Source organism: Pleurotus ostreatus (genome assembly GCF_014466165.1).
Source record: "Pleurotus ostreatus strain PC9 chromosome Unknown scaffold_6, whole genome shotgun sequence".
Classification (NCBI taxonomy): domain Eukaryota; kingdom Fungi; phylum Basidiomycota; class Agaricomycetes; order Agaricales; family Pleurotaceae; genus Pleurotus; species Pleurotus ostreatus.
Window position 1 is genome coordinate 900,083 of NW_023503161.1, and position 16,277 is coordinate 916,359.

The 16,277-nt window shown below is 50.4% G+C and overlaps 8 protein-coding genes across 8 annotated transcripts; 3 read left to right on the forward strand and 5 right to left on the reverse strand.

The window, feature by feature from the left end:
• Positions 1–81: 81 nt before the first annotated feature.
• On the forward strand, positions 82–2,637 carry PC9H_008553 (uncharacterized protein; the record flags this gene model as incomplete). Its single annotated transcript, XM_036778062.1, has 9 exons — positions 82–435; positions 489–1,235; positions 1,285–1,489; positions 1,537–1,710; positions 1,771–1,847; positions 1,904–1,972; positions 2,029–2,091; positions 2,146–2,289; positions 2,347–2,637. The coding sequence occupies 9 exons, from the start codon at positions 82–84 to the stop codon at positions 2,635–2,637; spliced, it is 2,124 nt and encodes a 707-aa protein (XP_036629490.1).
• A 471-nt stretch (positions 2,638–3,108) lies between these two features.
• Positions 3,109–4,262, reverse strand: PC9H_008554 (uncharacterized protein; the record flags this gene model as incomplete). Its single annotated transcript, XM_036778063.1, has 5 exons — positions 3,109–3,428; positions 3,530–3,722; positions 3,753–3,917; positions 3,986–4,026; positions 4,088–4,262. The coding sequence occupies 5 exons, from the start codon at positions 4,260–4,262 to the stop codon at positions 3,109–3,111; spliced, it is 894 nt and encodes a 297-aa protein (XP_036629491.1).
• Positions 4,263–4,518: 256 nt separating this feature from the next.
• Positions 4,519–5,032, forward strand: PC9H_008555 (uncharacterized protein; the record flags this gene model as incomplete). The annotated part of the gene is made up of 4 exons (XM_036778064.1): positions 4,519–4,636; positions 4,693–4,717; positions 4,764–4,917; positions 4,970–5,032. The coding sequence occupies 4 exons, from the start codon at positions 4,519–4,521 to the stop codon at positions 5,030–5,032; spliced, it is 360 nt and encodes a 119-aa protein (XP_036629492.1).
• Positions 5,033–5,421: 389 nt separating this feature from the next.
• On the reverse strand, positions 5,422–5,971 carry PC9H_008556 (uncharacterized protein; the record flags this gene model as incomplete). The annotated part of the gene is made up of 2 exons (XM_036778065.1): positions 5,422–5,553; positions 5,600–5,971. The coding sequence occupies 2 exons, from the start codon at positions 5,969–5,971 to the stop codon at positions 5,422–5,424; spliced, it is 504 nt and encodes a 167-aa protein (XP_036629493.1).
• A 347-nt stretch (positions 5,972–6,318) lies between these two features.
• Positions 6,319–6,961, reverse strand: FPR2_2 (Peptidyl-prolyl cis-trans isomerase fpr2; the record flags this gene model as incomplete). The annotated part of the gene is made up of 5 exons (XM_036778066.1): positions 6,319–6,419; positions 6,478–6,576; positions 6,632–6,663; positions 6,718–6,758; positions 6,809–6,961. 5 exons carry the CDS (start codon positions 6,959–6,961, stop codon positions 6,319–6,321), a joined length of 426 nt encoding a protein of 141 aa, XP_036629494.1.
• A 1,759-nt stretch (positions 6,962–8,720) lies between these two features.
• Positions 8,721–10,423, reverse strand: PC9H_008558 (uncharacterized protein; the record flags this gene model as incomplete). The annotated part of the gene is made up of 13 exons (XM_036778067.1): positions 8,721–8,936; positions 9,004–9,078; positions 9,132–9,334; positions 9,393–9,472; positions 9,532–9,642; positions 9,699–9,777; positions 9,845–9,879; positions 9,936–9,962; positions 10,020–10,067; positions 10,120–10,144; positions 10,201–10,257; positions 10,318–10,341; positions 10,399–10,423. 13 exons carry the CDS (start codon positions 10,421–10,423, stop codon positions 8,721–8,723), a joined length of 1,005 nt encoding a protein of 334 aa, XP_036629495.1.
• Positions 10,424–11,496: 1,073 nt separating this feature from the next.
• PC9H_008559 (uncharacterized protein) lies at positions 11,497–14,421 on the forward strand (the record flags this gene model as incomplete). Its single annotated transcript, XM_036778068.1, has 10 exons — positions 11,497–11,603; positions 11,651–11,872; positions 11,919–11,979; positions 12,025–12,726; positions 12,775–13,070; positions 13,130–13,439; positions 13,501–13,782; positions 13,845–14,003; positions 14,058–14,180; positions 14,242–14,421. 10 exons carry the CDS (start codon positions 11,497–11,499, stop codon positions 14,419–14,421), a joined length of 2,442 nt encoding a protein of 813 aa, XP_036629496.1.
• A 97-nt stretch (positions 14,422–14,518) lies between these two features.
• On the reverse strand, positions 14,519–16,232 carry PC9H_008560 (uncharacterized protein; the record flags this gene model as incomplete). The annotated part of the gene is made up of 6 exons (XM_036778069.1): positions 14,519–14,932; positions 14,988–15,292; positions 15,350–15,433; positions 15,488–15,604; positions 15,657–15,988; positions 16,051–16,232. 6 exons carry the CDS (start codon positions 16,230–16,232, stop codon positions 14,519–14,521), a joined length of 1,434 nt encoding a protein of 477 aa, XP_036629497.1.
• Positions 16,233–16,277: the final 45 nt, after the last annotated feature.

Consider the following 16,277-nt stretch of genomic DNA (forward strand, 5'->3'; position numbering starts at 1 on the left):
TTGTCGTCAGGGAATAAGTGCTAGACGCGACCAAGACAAATCCGGACAATGGTGGGACGCACGCACAACTTTCTTTCCTAAATGGCCACCTTGCCCCGCGCTAGTAAAATAACGTCTCCGGGTGGTAGTTTATTCGCTCGACGACAATCGGAATTTGATGCTGGCCTGAACACCTCAGCAGCTTGGACCGAACATCTCGAACGCGAGGGGTCGCTTTCCGACGAAGAGCTTGATTCAACGAATCAGGGAATAGGGGAGCTTCCTACTCGTCCGGCTCGAGCATTGTATGATTTTCTGGGGAAGCCAGAATTCAAGGAACTGACCGTCGACGCCGGCGATGAGATACATGTGCTTAAGGAAGATCTTCCCGATGGCTGGAGTCTGGTGAAAGCCGCAAACAGTGAGGTTGGCTTACTGCCGAGAGCTTATTACACAGTGCGTACATAAAATCGAGCAGGTGGTTACATGCAGTAGCTGGTTACCTTCAGTTCACAGCGGACTTTGTGCAAGAACCAGAAACCGCGCGCCGAGCAGCCTCGACCGACTCGACGGAGTCCACGACTCCCAGAGGGTCGCCAACATTGTCCAAGCTTGTTCCCCAGACCACTGGAGAATACTGGCGAAACGCATTCCCAAGCTTTCGGCAAAGTCTCCTCGGTGGCAAAAGTCTCAATAGATTCTCCAGCTTCGTGACCAGCGGTGCCGAGGAATGGGTACTGAAGGGCTCCGAGATCCCAGTGCTGCCGCCTACTCATTCGAAGGAAGATAGCACGGTCTCGCTAAGCGAGGATGATATGGACAACCGGCTCAGCCAGATAGGGAAAGGAGAAGCTGATCACCACTTCGTGGACGTTGGTCCTTCATGGAGAACTAAGCTGCCGCCATTCAAAGTACTCGTCCATTCACCTTCAAAGCGATCATCGACCTTGACAGGAGCATACACGATATATGGTGTTACGTCTCTATTCCAAGACTCCTCAGACGGTCCCACAATCCGGGTCACCGTTTATCGTCGATTCTCCCACTTCGTGATCCTGCATACTGCTCTCACGCGACGGCTGCCCGGAATAGCCCTGCCACCTCTCCCCGACAAGCAGTACACGGGTAGATTCAGCGATGAATTTGTCGAGGCTCGAAGAGGAGACTTGGAGCGATATATAGGTCGCGTAGTCCGCCACCCGATCGCCCGCTACGCTGAGATCGTGACTTTCTTCTTGGGATGCGAAAGTGATGCTGTAAGGATGCAGTGGGCTAGTGACTCGTCTCACTGATTGCTTTGGCTAGGAGTGGAAGCGGCTCATCCCCCAACATCTCTCTCTACCAGCTGCTGGTCCTTCATTTTACGCCCGTGTCTTCCATCCCGCTTTTAATCTCGATCTTGACGATGCAAACGACGTCGTAGAGCGCTTCGAGACCCATACAAAGGCTGTCGAGCAAGGTATCCAAACTCTGCGGAGCGTGTTTACTGGCGTTCGTGAAGCGCACGTAGGTATGTTATCGTCAAACTCGACCTAAGATAATGATTAATGAATGTAGAAATGTCGAAGTCGAATCGTCTTCTATCGTACTCACTCCTGTCTCTGATTACCTCGAAGCCCCTAGCAAGCCCCTCCACACCAGATATCTCTGAGTCAGATGGCACATCCGACCCTAAGACGAAAGGCCTGTCGAATGATGACGGCGCCTGGTGCTGGAGGGAAGAATGTGAAGGTAAATCTTCCTCTGTAGTTCCAGTATGTTTCCCGCTATACTTACCTGCCGGAAACGCAGAGTGCCTGAAATTGACGAAGGCCATGCAGAAAACGACGGACACGCTCCAGAACATAGCGGATCTGTACGACGACCATGTATTTCTTTTTCTTGCCCACCCTTTGATAGCGCTTCCTCAAAAGTCGCACCACAGGCTAGGCGAACGCAATTAGCAACCCACGAAGCCATGAAAGGCGTCGCCCATCCATCTTCTCTGTACGAGGTACGTAGGTCTTGCAGATCACTTCAACACGGCCCATTGGCATCACTTGTACTCAGAGCGTTATTACCACGCACCGCTCCACTCTTTCTCGTTTCAAGGACGCTACCCGCGACGGTTTGGTGTGTGATATCATCTTCTTTGTGTATTTATGTCTATTTAGTATGCGCAAACAGGAGGATGAGGACATGGCCTCTCGATGTGAAACCGTGCTGAATACGACGATGGCCGAAATGGACACGTATCACACCCAGAAAGTAGAGGACTTTAGTACGCTAACGAAGGAACATCTCGACGGGGAGATTGCCTTCCATGAACAGGTCAGTCGAGTAATTAAATCTACGTACTCTAGCTATAGTCGCTGATTCGCCACGAAGGTCCTCTCGCGCCTCAAGGCTGCACGTCAAGCGTTTGACGAACCCAATTACTCCCAGCTTGCAACATCGCCGAGAAACCCTTCCATATATGAACGTGATTTAGGGAATCCTCGCATACTTGTGGGAGCGAACTATAAGCCCCTTCCGCAGCCTTGCCCTCACGTCTTCGACTCGACGCCGATGCGTCCTGTCGGCGTGGCCATTCAAGAGGGCATGGGGATGTTGCTGGGTACAGGAACGTCTCCAGGGCAAGGGTCTCGGGGAAGTATATTCAGTAATTTATTCTGGTAAGGTGTTACGAACAGATATGATGTAATTATTTGAAGCGCACTTTGCTGATACTTCCTACAATTCCGTTGGTTCAACGGCGGCACCTGTTCCGTTGCGCAAACCTTCCACGCTCACCCCCTTTGTGTCCCAATGAGACAGTCTAAAGCATATGATAGCTTAAGGACAAACCAACCTATGCCCCGCATGTTCGTCCTGGTCCATAGCATGTCACGAGTGCAAATTCAGAGGAAAACCAAGGTCAACGCCCAAAGAGAGAGAGATCAGTTGGAGGGAGCGATTGGTACAGAGTTCGGACGACGCGCCATGCCTGCTGCCCTATAAATTTCGTCTACCCACTCCATCTGAATCGCCGGTTCGTCACTAGAAGGCCATGTTTGTGGTGAGCGACCTTGAACGCGATCAACGAAAGCTTCCAGCTGATAGCGATATCTAGGGGCTGTTCAGTATATGGCTACCCTCGACTAAGTCATGTTACGTTGTCCACCATTCCTCTCCACGGCCGTCTTTGAAGCGATATACACTCTCAGTTCGCTTCTTACCGATTTTGGGGCGGATAGTGATCGTATTGAAGATGTGTGGTAAGGGGAAGTTTGTCAATTCAACTGTCCCTTCCTCAAGTTCAACGACAACTGCTGTCTTTAGCGCCCTCGGAATCATGCCAAATGGACCCCAGCCAGGCATCGAGAAGTCGACGTAAAGGTCTCCACTGACCGAGGAAGGCAGGACGAGGTGCGCATTCATGGATTTGTCGATGTTCGGGGAATCGGCCGGATGTCCTACGGCGGTCGCCTCTCCACTGGATTATTGGAAGTGACGTAACGTATAGCAGAAAGAGAATACACTACTCTCGTTGCATCAGCATTGTCGTATGCTCAGCTGGGTAAATTCTCACCGCCCATATCCATCATTACCCCTCCTCCCAAGGAAAAGTCGAAGCGAACGTCGTCTTTGAGGAAGAATAAGCCAGATATGACACTTGGTACTGCGAATCCAGCTTTAACCCTCTTGATCGCCCCAAGCTCTCCGCCAGCAACGATTTCCTTGAAACGCTGCAAAGCGGGATGAAACCTAGAAGGGTGTAAACACTATCCTCTCGATAGAACACGCGAATTAACGCACGTATAATGGATGGCTTCAAGCAAGACCAGCCCCTTACTCTCTGCAAGAGAAATAAGCTCTCTACATTCTTCAGCAGTATTTGCCATGGGCTTTTCAACAAGGACATGTTTGCCGTGATTGAGCGCACGCAAAGCCCAGCTATGGTGTAGACCATTTGGTAACTTGAAACCGCATCCATCAATAGGACATTCAAGCTCAAGGACACTCAGGAATTAAGGATGATTCTTACCGCTATATATACGGCATCAACTTCAGAATCCTTGAGAAGGCCTTAGAATGGCGTGCACTTATCAGCAAGTGTGTATCAATCAATGAAATAAGTAAGGCTCACTTTCGTAGCGGTTTGTGCCATAAGTGCGAGCAATTCTGTGCTTCTTTGCATACGATTCAGCCTCTCTTATCAAAACATAGTATCTGGAGCTCGAGCACTCAAGGTCCGCGTTAGCCGTTTCCTGGCCGCATTGTCTTTCGTTGACTAGTCTGGTCGCAACCCCAATATGCGCCATATACAAATTATACCAGCCTATCGGAACTACTGGGCTTGCCGTTGCAGTGTTCACAAACGTATATGTATCGGGGGGGGGGGGGGTTGTGCTACTATCTGAGAGGGGAGAACCGGGTTCAAAAAGTGCGTTTGCTAAACACCTTGACCTTCCCCGGATGTGAATTGTTCCAGGTCGGACGATATCGTGACTAAACTTATAGCATTGATGATCACAACCGGTCTACTCTCAACGTCTGTTCCTTTATATCACAAGGTTTATGCAGACTGACGAGTTTATACCTCGGGACAGGTTGTTCGTGATCGCCAACCTTGTTGCGCTAGTTGTCGCTCCTGACAAGCTCTACGACCTATTTTTCAATTTCTTGCTCGGGAAATGTATGCAATACTTGATTTTGCTCCACCTTAGCCGACTCCGACTGACAATACCCCAGCGTACATCAACGCCCTCTTAACTACGTTAGTGTGATGATTGGTTGAGTTATCGTTATTGATAGTTCACTAGACTCAATGCACGCCAAGTGATTCAAAATAGTCAGACAACGACAAGCAACAATACTCTATCTACCTCGTTCCAAACCCTCAAGACTGGCAGATCTGCGAAAGTTGATGCGATAAACGTCGTTGTCGACGTCGAATCGTTCTCTAATATTAGTTCGGTAAGTTTCAACATTTATCCTGCAAACATCGGCTTTCATGAGGGTATTGCAGCCAAGCGAGCAGGGGAACGTAGGGATGCTGAAGCTGGGTGTCGCGAGGGAGGATAGCCGATGAACGTTACGCAGCAGAAGTCTCATAACTATCATGTGTCCATTTCTGGTACTTCTGTCAAGCAAGCGCTTATCGTAGGTCCTGTGTGTATAGTTCAATCTGAGTCTGAACTGTCTCTTCCAGGAAGTAAACACCCTGCCAGCAGTGATTCTGACATAAACGGGCCACTTGCCCTTAACCGCCCCCTAGCATAGGCTGAAGACAGTGATATACGCCTCCGCCTCCGCCTATTATTCCCAACCATGTGACAGAAAGTAGAATCGACCTCTAACGTCATCAATGGGAGGCGATCGACCACTATGCCGCTTGTTATATAAACCTCCTCTTCTGTCAACCACTGGAAAACCAAGCTCTCCCTCAAACTACATCCATCAAACAAACTATCACACAGACTATCCCATTTTTATCTCAACGATACTTAGCGAGATGCAGTTCAAAATCAACGCAGCTTCTCTGTCCGTTGCCCTGTGCTTGGCGGCTTCGCCCGTATACGCCCAAAGCTCAGTCTCAAGCTCAGTCGTAAGCTCGTAAGCGATTTCACCATTGCGATTGCCTTGCCTTTTGATTCACAAATCGCCTTTGCGGCAGTTCCGCGTCGTCGATTGTCTCTTCCGTCGCGTCCTCGCTGGCCTCCTCAGCTTCCTCCGTGGCTTCCTCCATTTCAGCGAGCGCGTCCGCCAGCGAATCCTCCGCCATATCATCATCCCTCCTTTCCGAGGCCTCGTCCTTGCGGTCTTCGCTGTCCTCGGAACTCAGCTCTATCACTGCTACGGCCACTCGCCCAGGAAGCAGCATCGTCGCGTCTGTTACGAGCGGTCTCCCGAGCTCGGTAGCCAGCTCGGTATCAAGCATTATCGCAAGCAACGCCCCCAACCATGCCCAACCTACCGGCGTAGCTTTAGGAGTAGAGGGCTTATTCGTGGGCGCCGCAGCGGCGGTCATTGGTTTGATGGTTTGATAGTTGAGACACTACATAGATGAGGCCTGTCCGCGTTTGATTGTCCTAGGATTGCTTTCGCCCGAATTCCATATATCGTCGAGGAATATCAAGAGCAATACAGCGTTTAACCAAGGACAATGCGCACCGTTATTGGCGCCTGATGGGCATGGCAATCCCACTGTGAAGTTGCTGAGGATGCCCACAGTGGTACCGATACCAATGTTATGGTGGTCTCAGACATCATAGAGCGTGGACATTGGGGGTTGTTGATTAGTAGGATTAGGAATCACCGAGTTTCCGCAGCGGTAAAGGGAATAGTCATTCAAAAGCAGTAGATAGGAACAGAAAATTACAACTCTTCCCTGCTCCCTACACTGTCCAAGCCAACTAATTCAACATCGAAGACGAGAACTGCGTTGGGGGGAATGACACCACCAGCTCCACGAGAACCTGTTATTCACGCGTATATATCAACCATACAATTAGTTGAAGCCACGGGAAATCGTACCGTATGCCTTGTTGGCGGGGATCGTCAACGTACGCTTCTCGTTAACACACATGCCTTGAAGACCCTCGTCCCAACCTTTGATAACCTGGCCCACACCCACTGTCGTCGATGATAAGACTTAGAATAGTATTCGTTCAAAGAAGCAACCACGTACGTGTCAATGGTAGGGGTTGTCCGCGGTCGAGACTAGACACAGTTCTGATAGTACCGGTAGCAAGTGCGTGACTCTCTCGTTCTTACCTGGAGTCGAATTTGTCACCCGTAGCAAACAGGGTGCCCGTCTAGAAGGCATCAGAATTCCAGGTGTCAAGTAGTAGCAGTAGTCACATACATAGTGCACTTGTACTTTGTCTCCCGTCTTGGCCTTCACCGAACAGTCCTCTGGTAGGAAAGTTGTGTCGATTTGCAACTCAGTGGGAGGCTCCTTGGCCGCGAGCGCAGCAATGGCAAGTGCCAGGCATGCAAATACGCTGAAAAACTGCATTTTGGGTGTGAAGGTGGTGACGGTGAAAAGTAACGGTGAATCGTGGCACCAACTTGAAAAGGGCCTGGGACCCTGATCGGACCCCTGACGGTCACTGGACGCGCCCAAGCCACGTGAGGGCTTCCAAAAGCACCAGATGCAAATACTGGTAAACTGATTATCAAAACCAAACCTTATTTAGAGCACTGTACACAGAAAGTCATCAGTCGACAGCCAACGCCCAACCGACCGCCCACGACCAAGCACGATGGCAAGCATCCTCAATCGTCCGTGTCGAGGGCGAGTGCTGACGAACTCACTCATATAGCCTTCCCAAAAGTCTTTCCGCACCAAGCGCATTCTCGCGAAAGCTGGCCGCCAGAACAGGTGTGTATAGCGATCCTCGTGCAGGACATGCGAACTGATTCATCATTAGGCCTATCCCACAATGGTTCCGTCTTAAGACGGACTCAAAGATCCAGGTTTGCTCTTCTTGCGGGAGCTCACACTGATTAGGATGCTCATCGGTAATTACAGTACAACGCCAAGCGGAGACACTGGAGGCGCACAAAGCTCAACATCTAATTACCCGATGCACGACGGACCCAGCGTTATCGCAGCCAGCTCATATGGTCAGACTCACCATTCACCGTGGCTGCTGGTGAATACGTAGCTATTCGTACTCGGATGAAAATGACCACCAGTCTCACCGTTGTTATTTTGTACTTGACATTTATCTTCATCCCTTTTGCAAGCCAAAGCGAGTTGACGGTTTCGCGGGAGGATATGTATGTCCAATCGAAGACGGCGGATGATGCGGACATTGATAACTGGCGAAACGCACAAGTGGAGACTGCTGCCATCTCTCGGATATATCGTTTTATCAGCACGTAACGACGATGAGTCCGGTACTTTGTTTGCAAGGTCGTTCACCAAGACACTCGAACCTTGCGGCATACATTTACTGACCGGTGCGTCTCATTTGGTGGCGGGTCCTTGCGACGTCGACAGATGGCGCATCCTTGGCGGATCCGACCCCAAGACCCAAGGGCGGCCAGAGTTTGCTAGACTCGCAGGGGAAATTCCAAAAAAAAATCCCCATGGTTTAAATCAGCATATTTATACGGTACATTCTGATGCGTCTGCGTAATAAGTCTGGTGGATTCGCTTGGAACCCCAAGCTGTAGAACATATGAAGCGGTTTACATGAGGACCGCCCCCTCCCATGTACTTCTGATCAAGCTTCGACGTTTCCCATCAACTCTATGCAAACTGAATTGGTACGAATGCAGGAGTGCCGCTATTACATAGCAGTTAGCAACCAACAAGGCCCTGCACTTGACATTTGGAGGGTCTCTTTCGCCGCACCAATGGTATTCTTCTCGGCTTACAATGAGAACGCCCAAGGGGCAGGAGATGCTCGGGGAGTCCCTGCCCACTGAGCCAGGGAGGAACAGGATGTTCGGTCAACCTATGTATCATGATTCATGACATTGATTCTTCAAATTTGTAGATTCGAACTCTGTAATACAATGCGGACTAGAATATCTGGGGTTGTCCATTAAGTATGTACTGCAGGGGAACCACAAGGAGACTAACTATCTACCTGCAGCGTTGCAGTAGGATGCGACCAACCGCGTTTCGTGGTTCTTCGCATATAACACGCATCTCGGCTAGCGTCCGACCTGCGTCAAACGCAAGTTACTAGCGTCGTGGACGAGTGTATTATTTGCCTCTATATACATGCGCGCTCGCTTCCAAACAGCTCGCGCGTCGTTGGTCAAACAGCCGACGGCGTTGGCTTGATGTCTGAGAAAACATCTCGCTCCTCCCGGTCAACGTACATATGGTCGTCCTTATTATCGTCTCGTTGGTCTGCGGTGCCAGGATTGGTGACAACTATGCCTGTAGTACTTTGATGAATCGACTTGTTGAAGCTGATTCTGCTTAGACCTCGATTGCCCGTACTTCGGCCCCAGATGGAGCTGTTCGGGTCCTAAGAAAGCGCAGACACACATGAGTACATCATCCGGAATTCGAGCCCTGTTATTCAGTATACGCACCATGCCAGAGCCATCCTCAGATCGGGCCAGTACTTCTCGGAGGCCTTCGCGCATGAGCAATGTGTCCATTAATGTCTAGTTGGAGGTTCATTGAGTTCACGCGCACCAGACAAGTGGAGTATACTTACATTCGTGTAAATGCGGCCCAAAGGGATCGCAAACATGCCGTATATGTTGGTATGTGGGAGCGCCAAAAAAGCCACCAAGTCACCCAGCGAAAAGATGGACGCGAATACGCCGGTTTGGATGGCGCCGCGCATGAGGCGGTTGATGACGGTATCGGTTGCGCGGAATTTTGTTTTTGCTTGACTTAGAATCCAGCAGAGAGCGACTACGCCAGATTTTAGCAAGGTAGCGTGGCAGCGTGTTCGTGAAGGAGAAGTACGCACTTGTGATGTACAGGTCGATACCCATCTGCATGGCTAGCCAAGCCGTTACAAGGCCGTCGAGGACAGGGAGTTTAGCTAATCTGTTGTTCAGCGACCGTCGTTAGCTGCGTGCTCGATGACCCAGGAAGAGAGGCTTTACTCTTCAATTATCCACGCCTTGATGCCGCAGGTCATGCCAAGTGCGAAAGAAGCAATGGCAAACATCAAGAGTATGATGAACAAGTATAATTGGCCAGTCAATCGATACATCCTACACCGATTCGATCAGCAGGTTGCTCCAAGCAGGCAAAAGGGATACGGGCGTACCGATAGCCAAGGAAGATCTGCGTGAGCAAGGCTGCGAGGGCCGTACCGATTGGTGTAAACGTATACGGCCATAATGCCACTATATCAGGGAGAGAGGACGCCGATTAGTGCACGGAATGACGCCGAGCAGAGTCAGTTTCATTGACCTGTTAAGATGGCCGGGTTATCGAAGTTCGTTACGCTTCATACAAAGAAAAAAAATTAAACAGAGTCCCGCGAGCATCACGAGGAACTCACCAGTACTCCCATGCCATATATATCGTGCTATATTGATGATTTCTGTTTTTAGTTGCCAAGGTAAATCCCGAGAAAGAGACATACGCAGCCGTGTGGAATGTGTCTAGGACAACGAGAATGCCCACAAAGGCACTGAGACACTCCAAAATTAGCATGTCGATGATGCCTATGTTGATCTACGCACCGTATCCAAGTTGGATCCTTGAAAGCTAGAAACGCCGTTAGAGCATGCAGCTATGACGTTAGTGATGGAAACGTCGCGTACGAGAGTTGTAGTACACCGCAAATTGATATGTAACAAGGCCATAAAGGTAAGTATTGACTAGTGAGTAGGCATGGGGTATCAGAATAGCCCAAGTAGATGAGTTCCGTCCGTACTCACAAAATATGCCGACTAAAAGAGTGCCTGCAGTAGATGCCAGAATGTCAACGGCCAAAACCCAATGGATTGTGGCAAACCTACCAATAACTTCCTCGGATACGCCCATGCTAGCCAGGGATCATGGGGAGAGAAGGAAGAATTGTGAATGCCGCAAACAAGTCTCAGCCGTGACTTATTGTATGGCATTGAAAGGACCCTGCCAATGTATAACCATGTCGGTGGGGCTGAGGAATATTCTTTTAGAAAACAGGGCCGACGGAAGCAAAAGGTAAGGCAACAGGCTTGGCGCTACCAATAAAGCTAAACCAAATGCTCTGCAACATGGAAGATTTCGCAATCTGACTTCAATCGTCTTCGCCTGGTCTTTGCCGAATAAAGTGGAAGTAGTGGCATTTCATGGATTTGGGGGTATAGGAAGTTTCAACTTCCTTGCAATATCCAGCCGGGATTCTAAACGCGTGAACATAGCAGGAGGATGTCCACATCTTGTCGAGGTAGCCTTCCCTTTGAAATCAGCAAGGTTCTTCGTCGAGGGATTGCGGTAGCCTTGCCCCACGAGCTGCAACATCTGTAAGATTGGCAACGTCTCAAAAACGTGATTGAATTTGTTGCTGGCACTCATCCTCACACCATTGAGGGAGCCACCCCGTCAGCGTCGCGTCAAATGATTTGGATTACGCGAAGAACTTGAAGTCCCTTTGTAATTCGCTACTTTGGAAGCCGGGCTGAAGATGATCGTACACACCTTTAAGGAGCAAGTCGTCTATCTGCGCTGCGTATATTACGCGCCACATCCATCGGCGGACGACTTCTGTCCTATGCCTTGATTACACCATTCCCCCTGGCATCAGATGCAACGCATGGAAAGTGTCGCCAGAGCTACTCCAAGTCTTGAAGTTGCTCCTTCAGAAGCTTCAATATTCAAGTATTCAAGGTTCAGTATCAGTTCATTTGGCTTCAGCTGCGCGGTCCGTGTCTGCGTCAATAGTAACGACATATTTCAAGCTCAGGCCTCACCAAGTCTCGTCTCTTGAGTTCCCCCCGCGGAAAGGGAAATGAACAAGAAGCAAAACGCAAGGTGAGCACTATCCATGTGGCTGTGCCAAGACGATAAGATAAGATAAGTAAACGTCGCTGCAAACAACTTGGTCTTGTCGTCGGCGACCGGGGACGACGACGATGGCCAACGCGAACCATTGCTCCTTCATTCTCCTTGCCGAATTTGACATCGATCAAGGCTCTCAATTGACATATCAGTTCCCTCAACCACTTGGTACAGATGAGAGGTACGCCTCGTCGTCTCGCGCCATGGCTCAACCTCATCTTCTTGCAGTCTTTTGGCCACCTCCATGCTCCCGGACGGTGCTGAGAAGCAGCTAGAAGACTGGACGATATTTTTTCTGAACCAGACTCCTTTCAACACCATCTCGCCCGTCCTCGCGTTGGAAACCCCGGAAGTCAATGAGCCCAGCCTCGAGAGCGAGGGCAGCGAGCGGCCAGATCTATTATACGTTTTGAACCTGGTCAGGACTAGGCATGATAAAGCGAAGAGAAGGTGATTGTGGCGGTCATGTCATGCAGCGAACTGACAGCAAGTGTAGAGGAGCCGAAGTCAAGGCCATGGCCATATGCACGAGATACCCGTATATCCAAATATTCAAGGTGAGTCGCCTACCATCGCACGGGAGCGCGTCTCATTCTCTGCAGCCTATACTACTCTTAGCACTAGATGACTACTTCGCAAATCCCTCGCAAGACCATCTCGCTCGCTTGTTCGACGCCATCAACTCGATGGATCTGTCTGGCATGCCGTATCTCACGCGATATGAAAAGATGATCATGCGGTCCTCCGAGCGGAAGGACATCTTCGCCGAAAAGTTCACTAACACGATACGCGAGCCCACGCCTGGACCCTACAAGACGCAGCACCGACCGACGAACTCAGGGGAGTCTGTGAGTAGTTTCGAAGAAGGCATCTTGCTGAGGGGGAAGGAACAAGAAGCGCCAAGTAGACGCGACCGAGCGGGGACAACGAGCAGCAGTGCCAGCAGCAATCAGCATGGTGTTCCCCAGGAGTCGCCCTCCGACTCGTCGTTCTCCTTGGGTGGGAGTCTTGTCTGGGTGGGCGAGGACAGTGTAGGATCGGAAACAGCGGTGGGTTCTGTTGAAACGGGAAGCACTGTATCGCTATCCACCAATAGTTCTACCCTTGTTTCTGGTCGCGGAAGGAGATCGACAGACGCCTCTGCGTCGTCTTCGTCTTCAAGCGGCCCCAGCAGCAAACTAACGATAAGCGCACCCAGCCCACTGACCAAGGACACACATTTCTTCAACACCACACTCGCGTACAAAGGCTATAAACTGCCTATTAAGCTCCCCCTCGCAACTTTCGCTGAAGAAGTCGGAGACGTACGTTCCGGTCTGCGATTCCAATAGTAATCGCTAATGCCTTCATAGTATTCGTTAATACCTCTGATCAAGATGTTTTCATCTCATCAGCTGGTATCAGGGCCCATCCATCCGCATTTGCACTCTAGTGGACCACAGACTCATCCTATCATTCTTCTATTTAATGCGCTTGTCACGGGGAAGCGAATTATCTTCATGGGGCATGGGCGGCCTGCAGGACAGGTTTCCAGTCTTGTGCTGTCAGCGTGTGCCATCGGTTCAGGCTGTGGCGTCGTCTTGAGAGGCTTTATCGAACGTGCGTTCCCATATGCGAGTTTGAAGAACAAGGATGAATGGGAGTCGATGTGCGTCCAGCACTAGTCCGTCTGTTTATTGGAGCGAATGCTAACGCCCTGCTCGTCAGCCCTGCGTATATCGCTGGTGTCACTAACCTCATCTTCAAGACATCTGGCACATGGGATATATTATTTGATGTGGCCACGGGACAGGTTTTAGTACACAAAGACATTCATGCTCGGTGGCCAGCCTCTGCCGCCCCCGCCATCGGTGCCACCCCGCTTGTCGCCCGTAGCGGAACCATCAAAGTTGAAGTAGCCTTGCCTCCCGACGAAGACGCCACACGATCGTCTGCAGCCAAAGACAGCAAAGATGCTTCTTCCAAGGCCGACTTCGCCCCAAAAATCGATAACGCAGACAACCTTTTCATCGAAGACGTGCGTCAGCGATCTGACTTCACGTTTATTAATCCACGCGTAGCTAACGGCCTTCGATCAGATTCGTTCTGCCATAGAATATCACTTCGGAGAAGGTATGGTTCGGATGCGATTTACGGAGTACGTGACACGTTTTGTTCGGCTTGCATCTCGGTACGAAGAGGAGACGCTGGGGAAGACGAAGATCGGGTATCCCACCGCGTCGTTTACCGACGTGCCGCGCCCGCGACTGGGCAGTGGGATGGTGTTTACCGACGACGCCTCGGCCATGAGAGAGTTGACTGCAAATGCCTATCGTATGGAAGCCTGGCGGAACACCAATACGTATGCTAACTACGTTGTCGTGCGTATTATATTGCGGTGCATATCCTTGATTTGTTCCTATGGCTCAGCTATCTTCATTAGGATTTTGCGAAAGCACAGGCGTCAAGCTCTATCAAGAGTTTCGATGTTCTTCACCAGCTCTTCAGACTGCGACAAGCCAAGAACATGTCCGATACGGAAGCAGAACTGATCGTGCGCACGATTGCCAACAATGTTCGTACATACGAACAAGTAGTAGAGGTCAGTTCGGATTTCGTCGTCATGTTACGCATCATGTTCATCAGATTCGTACAGCTCCTAGCATACTTGGCTCCCCATGGCGGTGGTTTGCTCTACTTGAGTTTCGGATTGTTCCACCAACAAGAGGTTGTCCGGGACCTGACCGTTGACATATTCAACGAGCTACGATCTTATGCTGTGCGTCCTTGTCTCAGTTTATCCAAACGAAGGGGACCATGATACTCATCTACCGGCACAGGTTGGCGTTACATTCCTCCAGGCATTGAATCACTTCCAGCGCTATTCATATGTTCGGCAAGCGCACGCCAGAGAAAGCCGTGTTGCCAGGGAGCAGCAACAGCAGCTTCATCCCCCACCTGTTTCATATACCTCAAGCTCAAGGACACCATCTAACCGGAGCGACGCGAGTCTTGTATAGTTTACCGTTGTATCTCCTTACAACTTCGATACCCATCCGGAGTTTTTTCATGTCATGTTTTATCAATTTTCAGTATGTACACTATATAGTAAGGATTTTACACTTCGCATTTCTCGGTGGTATATGCGAACTGCCTGGGCGCGACCATTCTGTGGGCGCACCAAGCAAAGAGGGCGATGAAGAGGGCGATGCCAGCGGCTACGCCAGGGTGTAGGCGGAGGGCGACAAGTGTCAGCCCGTGTGCGAGGAACAGGGCTGCGCCGTAGGTGTTGAGTACGGCGGGGAGCGCAAATAACATCCCGGTGATTTTGAAGCCATATTTCTGCGATCGAATAGCCAAGAGGTGGTCCGCCGCGTGAAGTGCGGTTGTGTCGAGTAGATGCCTGTGTTGAATGAGGAGGAGAGATGCTGATAATACACTCGTGAAGAGAATGATAGCGGATGCCAAGCCTAGCGATGGGACACCTGGTATGATACAGTGGACGATGTGTGCGAATAATAATAGAGTGGACTGGAAAATCATCGTCAGACAAGGGAAATTTGAGTGGAAAATGAACACCGCGTACAATTTGCAAAGATGCCTTCCAGTCTTTGGTATTTGACTGCATGAGTTCATGCCATTGTTCAGTGTAAACAAGGTCATCGACGAAGACGTCGTCGAGCTTGCTGGTATACACATCCGATAGTCCCAAGGTCAAGCGGGTTATCGCTCGGGAGACGAAGTTGGGGGTATATATCTTGGGTGCCAATATGCTTTGGGTTCTGGAAAGACGACTGGACTCTTGTCCGTGGTGCGTGGTAAATCGGTGGTTCATTATCAACACCCACAGGCGCGCGATCACGCAGACGTTATACATGTCCTGGGTATCCTCTGGGATTGAAGGCTACGTAAGCCACTTGCTAGAATAAACAATGCTGCGGCACTGACCTCGAGCATTTTTGAGCAAGTCTATGTATTTTCTACAATCCTTGGGGGTATATGGGAATGTTGATACAGCGGAAGTCATGCGGTCTAGGGACATGAGATGAGCGGGGACTTGATTTCAGCGGCAGAGAGGACACGAACCTAGGGTTGCATGCGAGAAAATAGAAATCAACTCGTTGACTGTGAATTCTTCCAGACCACCGAAGTGCGCCGGGAAGTATTCTACATGGGACCAGTAGTGCTCATTCAAGGCCAATTCTATGGAACACGTCAGTTGAGGTGCTTCAATAATGAAGGTAGCTCAACTCACTCAGATGCTCTTCGGAAGCCACCTGGGGCAAGCCCATATCATCGGTGTCAAATTGGTCTAGCCAGAACTCCGTCCTGGAGAGGTGGTCGACAAAATAGTAGGCGCATCCGGACTCCTCGAGTTGAATGAATAGCTCGACGCCCGGGTGGATCGCGATCTGGCGCTCCTCGCAAAGCACCTCGATCCATTTCAACCAGAAAGACATCTTTTGCATGTTCTCGGAATTGTAGAGGTAAGCCTCGGTCACAATGACCGGGGTGCTGTGCCGGCAGAAGTAAAGTTGACCCTCGGGGTGAACATAAGAAGCCCAGCTCTCGGGGAGGTAAGTTGGGCTGCGGAACTTCATGTTAGCGCCTGCGCCAAAGTTTATTCAAGGAAGGATGAATCAACATACGTAGATTGACGATCGAATCGTCCGAGGCCAGCCGGGATGATTAAGTTGGATAATTCTACACTAGAATATTTGTTGTACCGTTCAGTGGTAACGGAGGTGATGGGGCGGAGTGTCCCATGGCTGGTCGAGGCCTCGCAGGTCGTGTTTCCTGAGGTTTGTTTCTGTTCCTGGGGGTAGACCATTGGGATGAGGTGACAACTGGCAGTGGAGATGAGCTTCGGAATCGA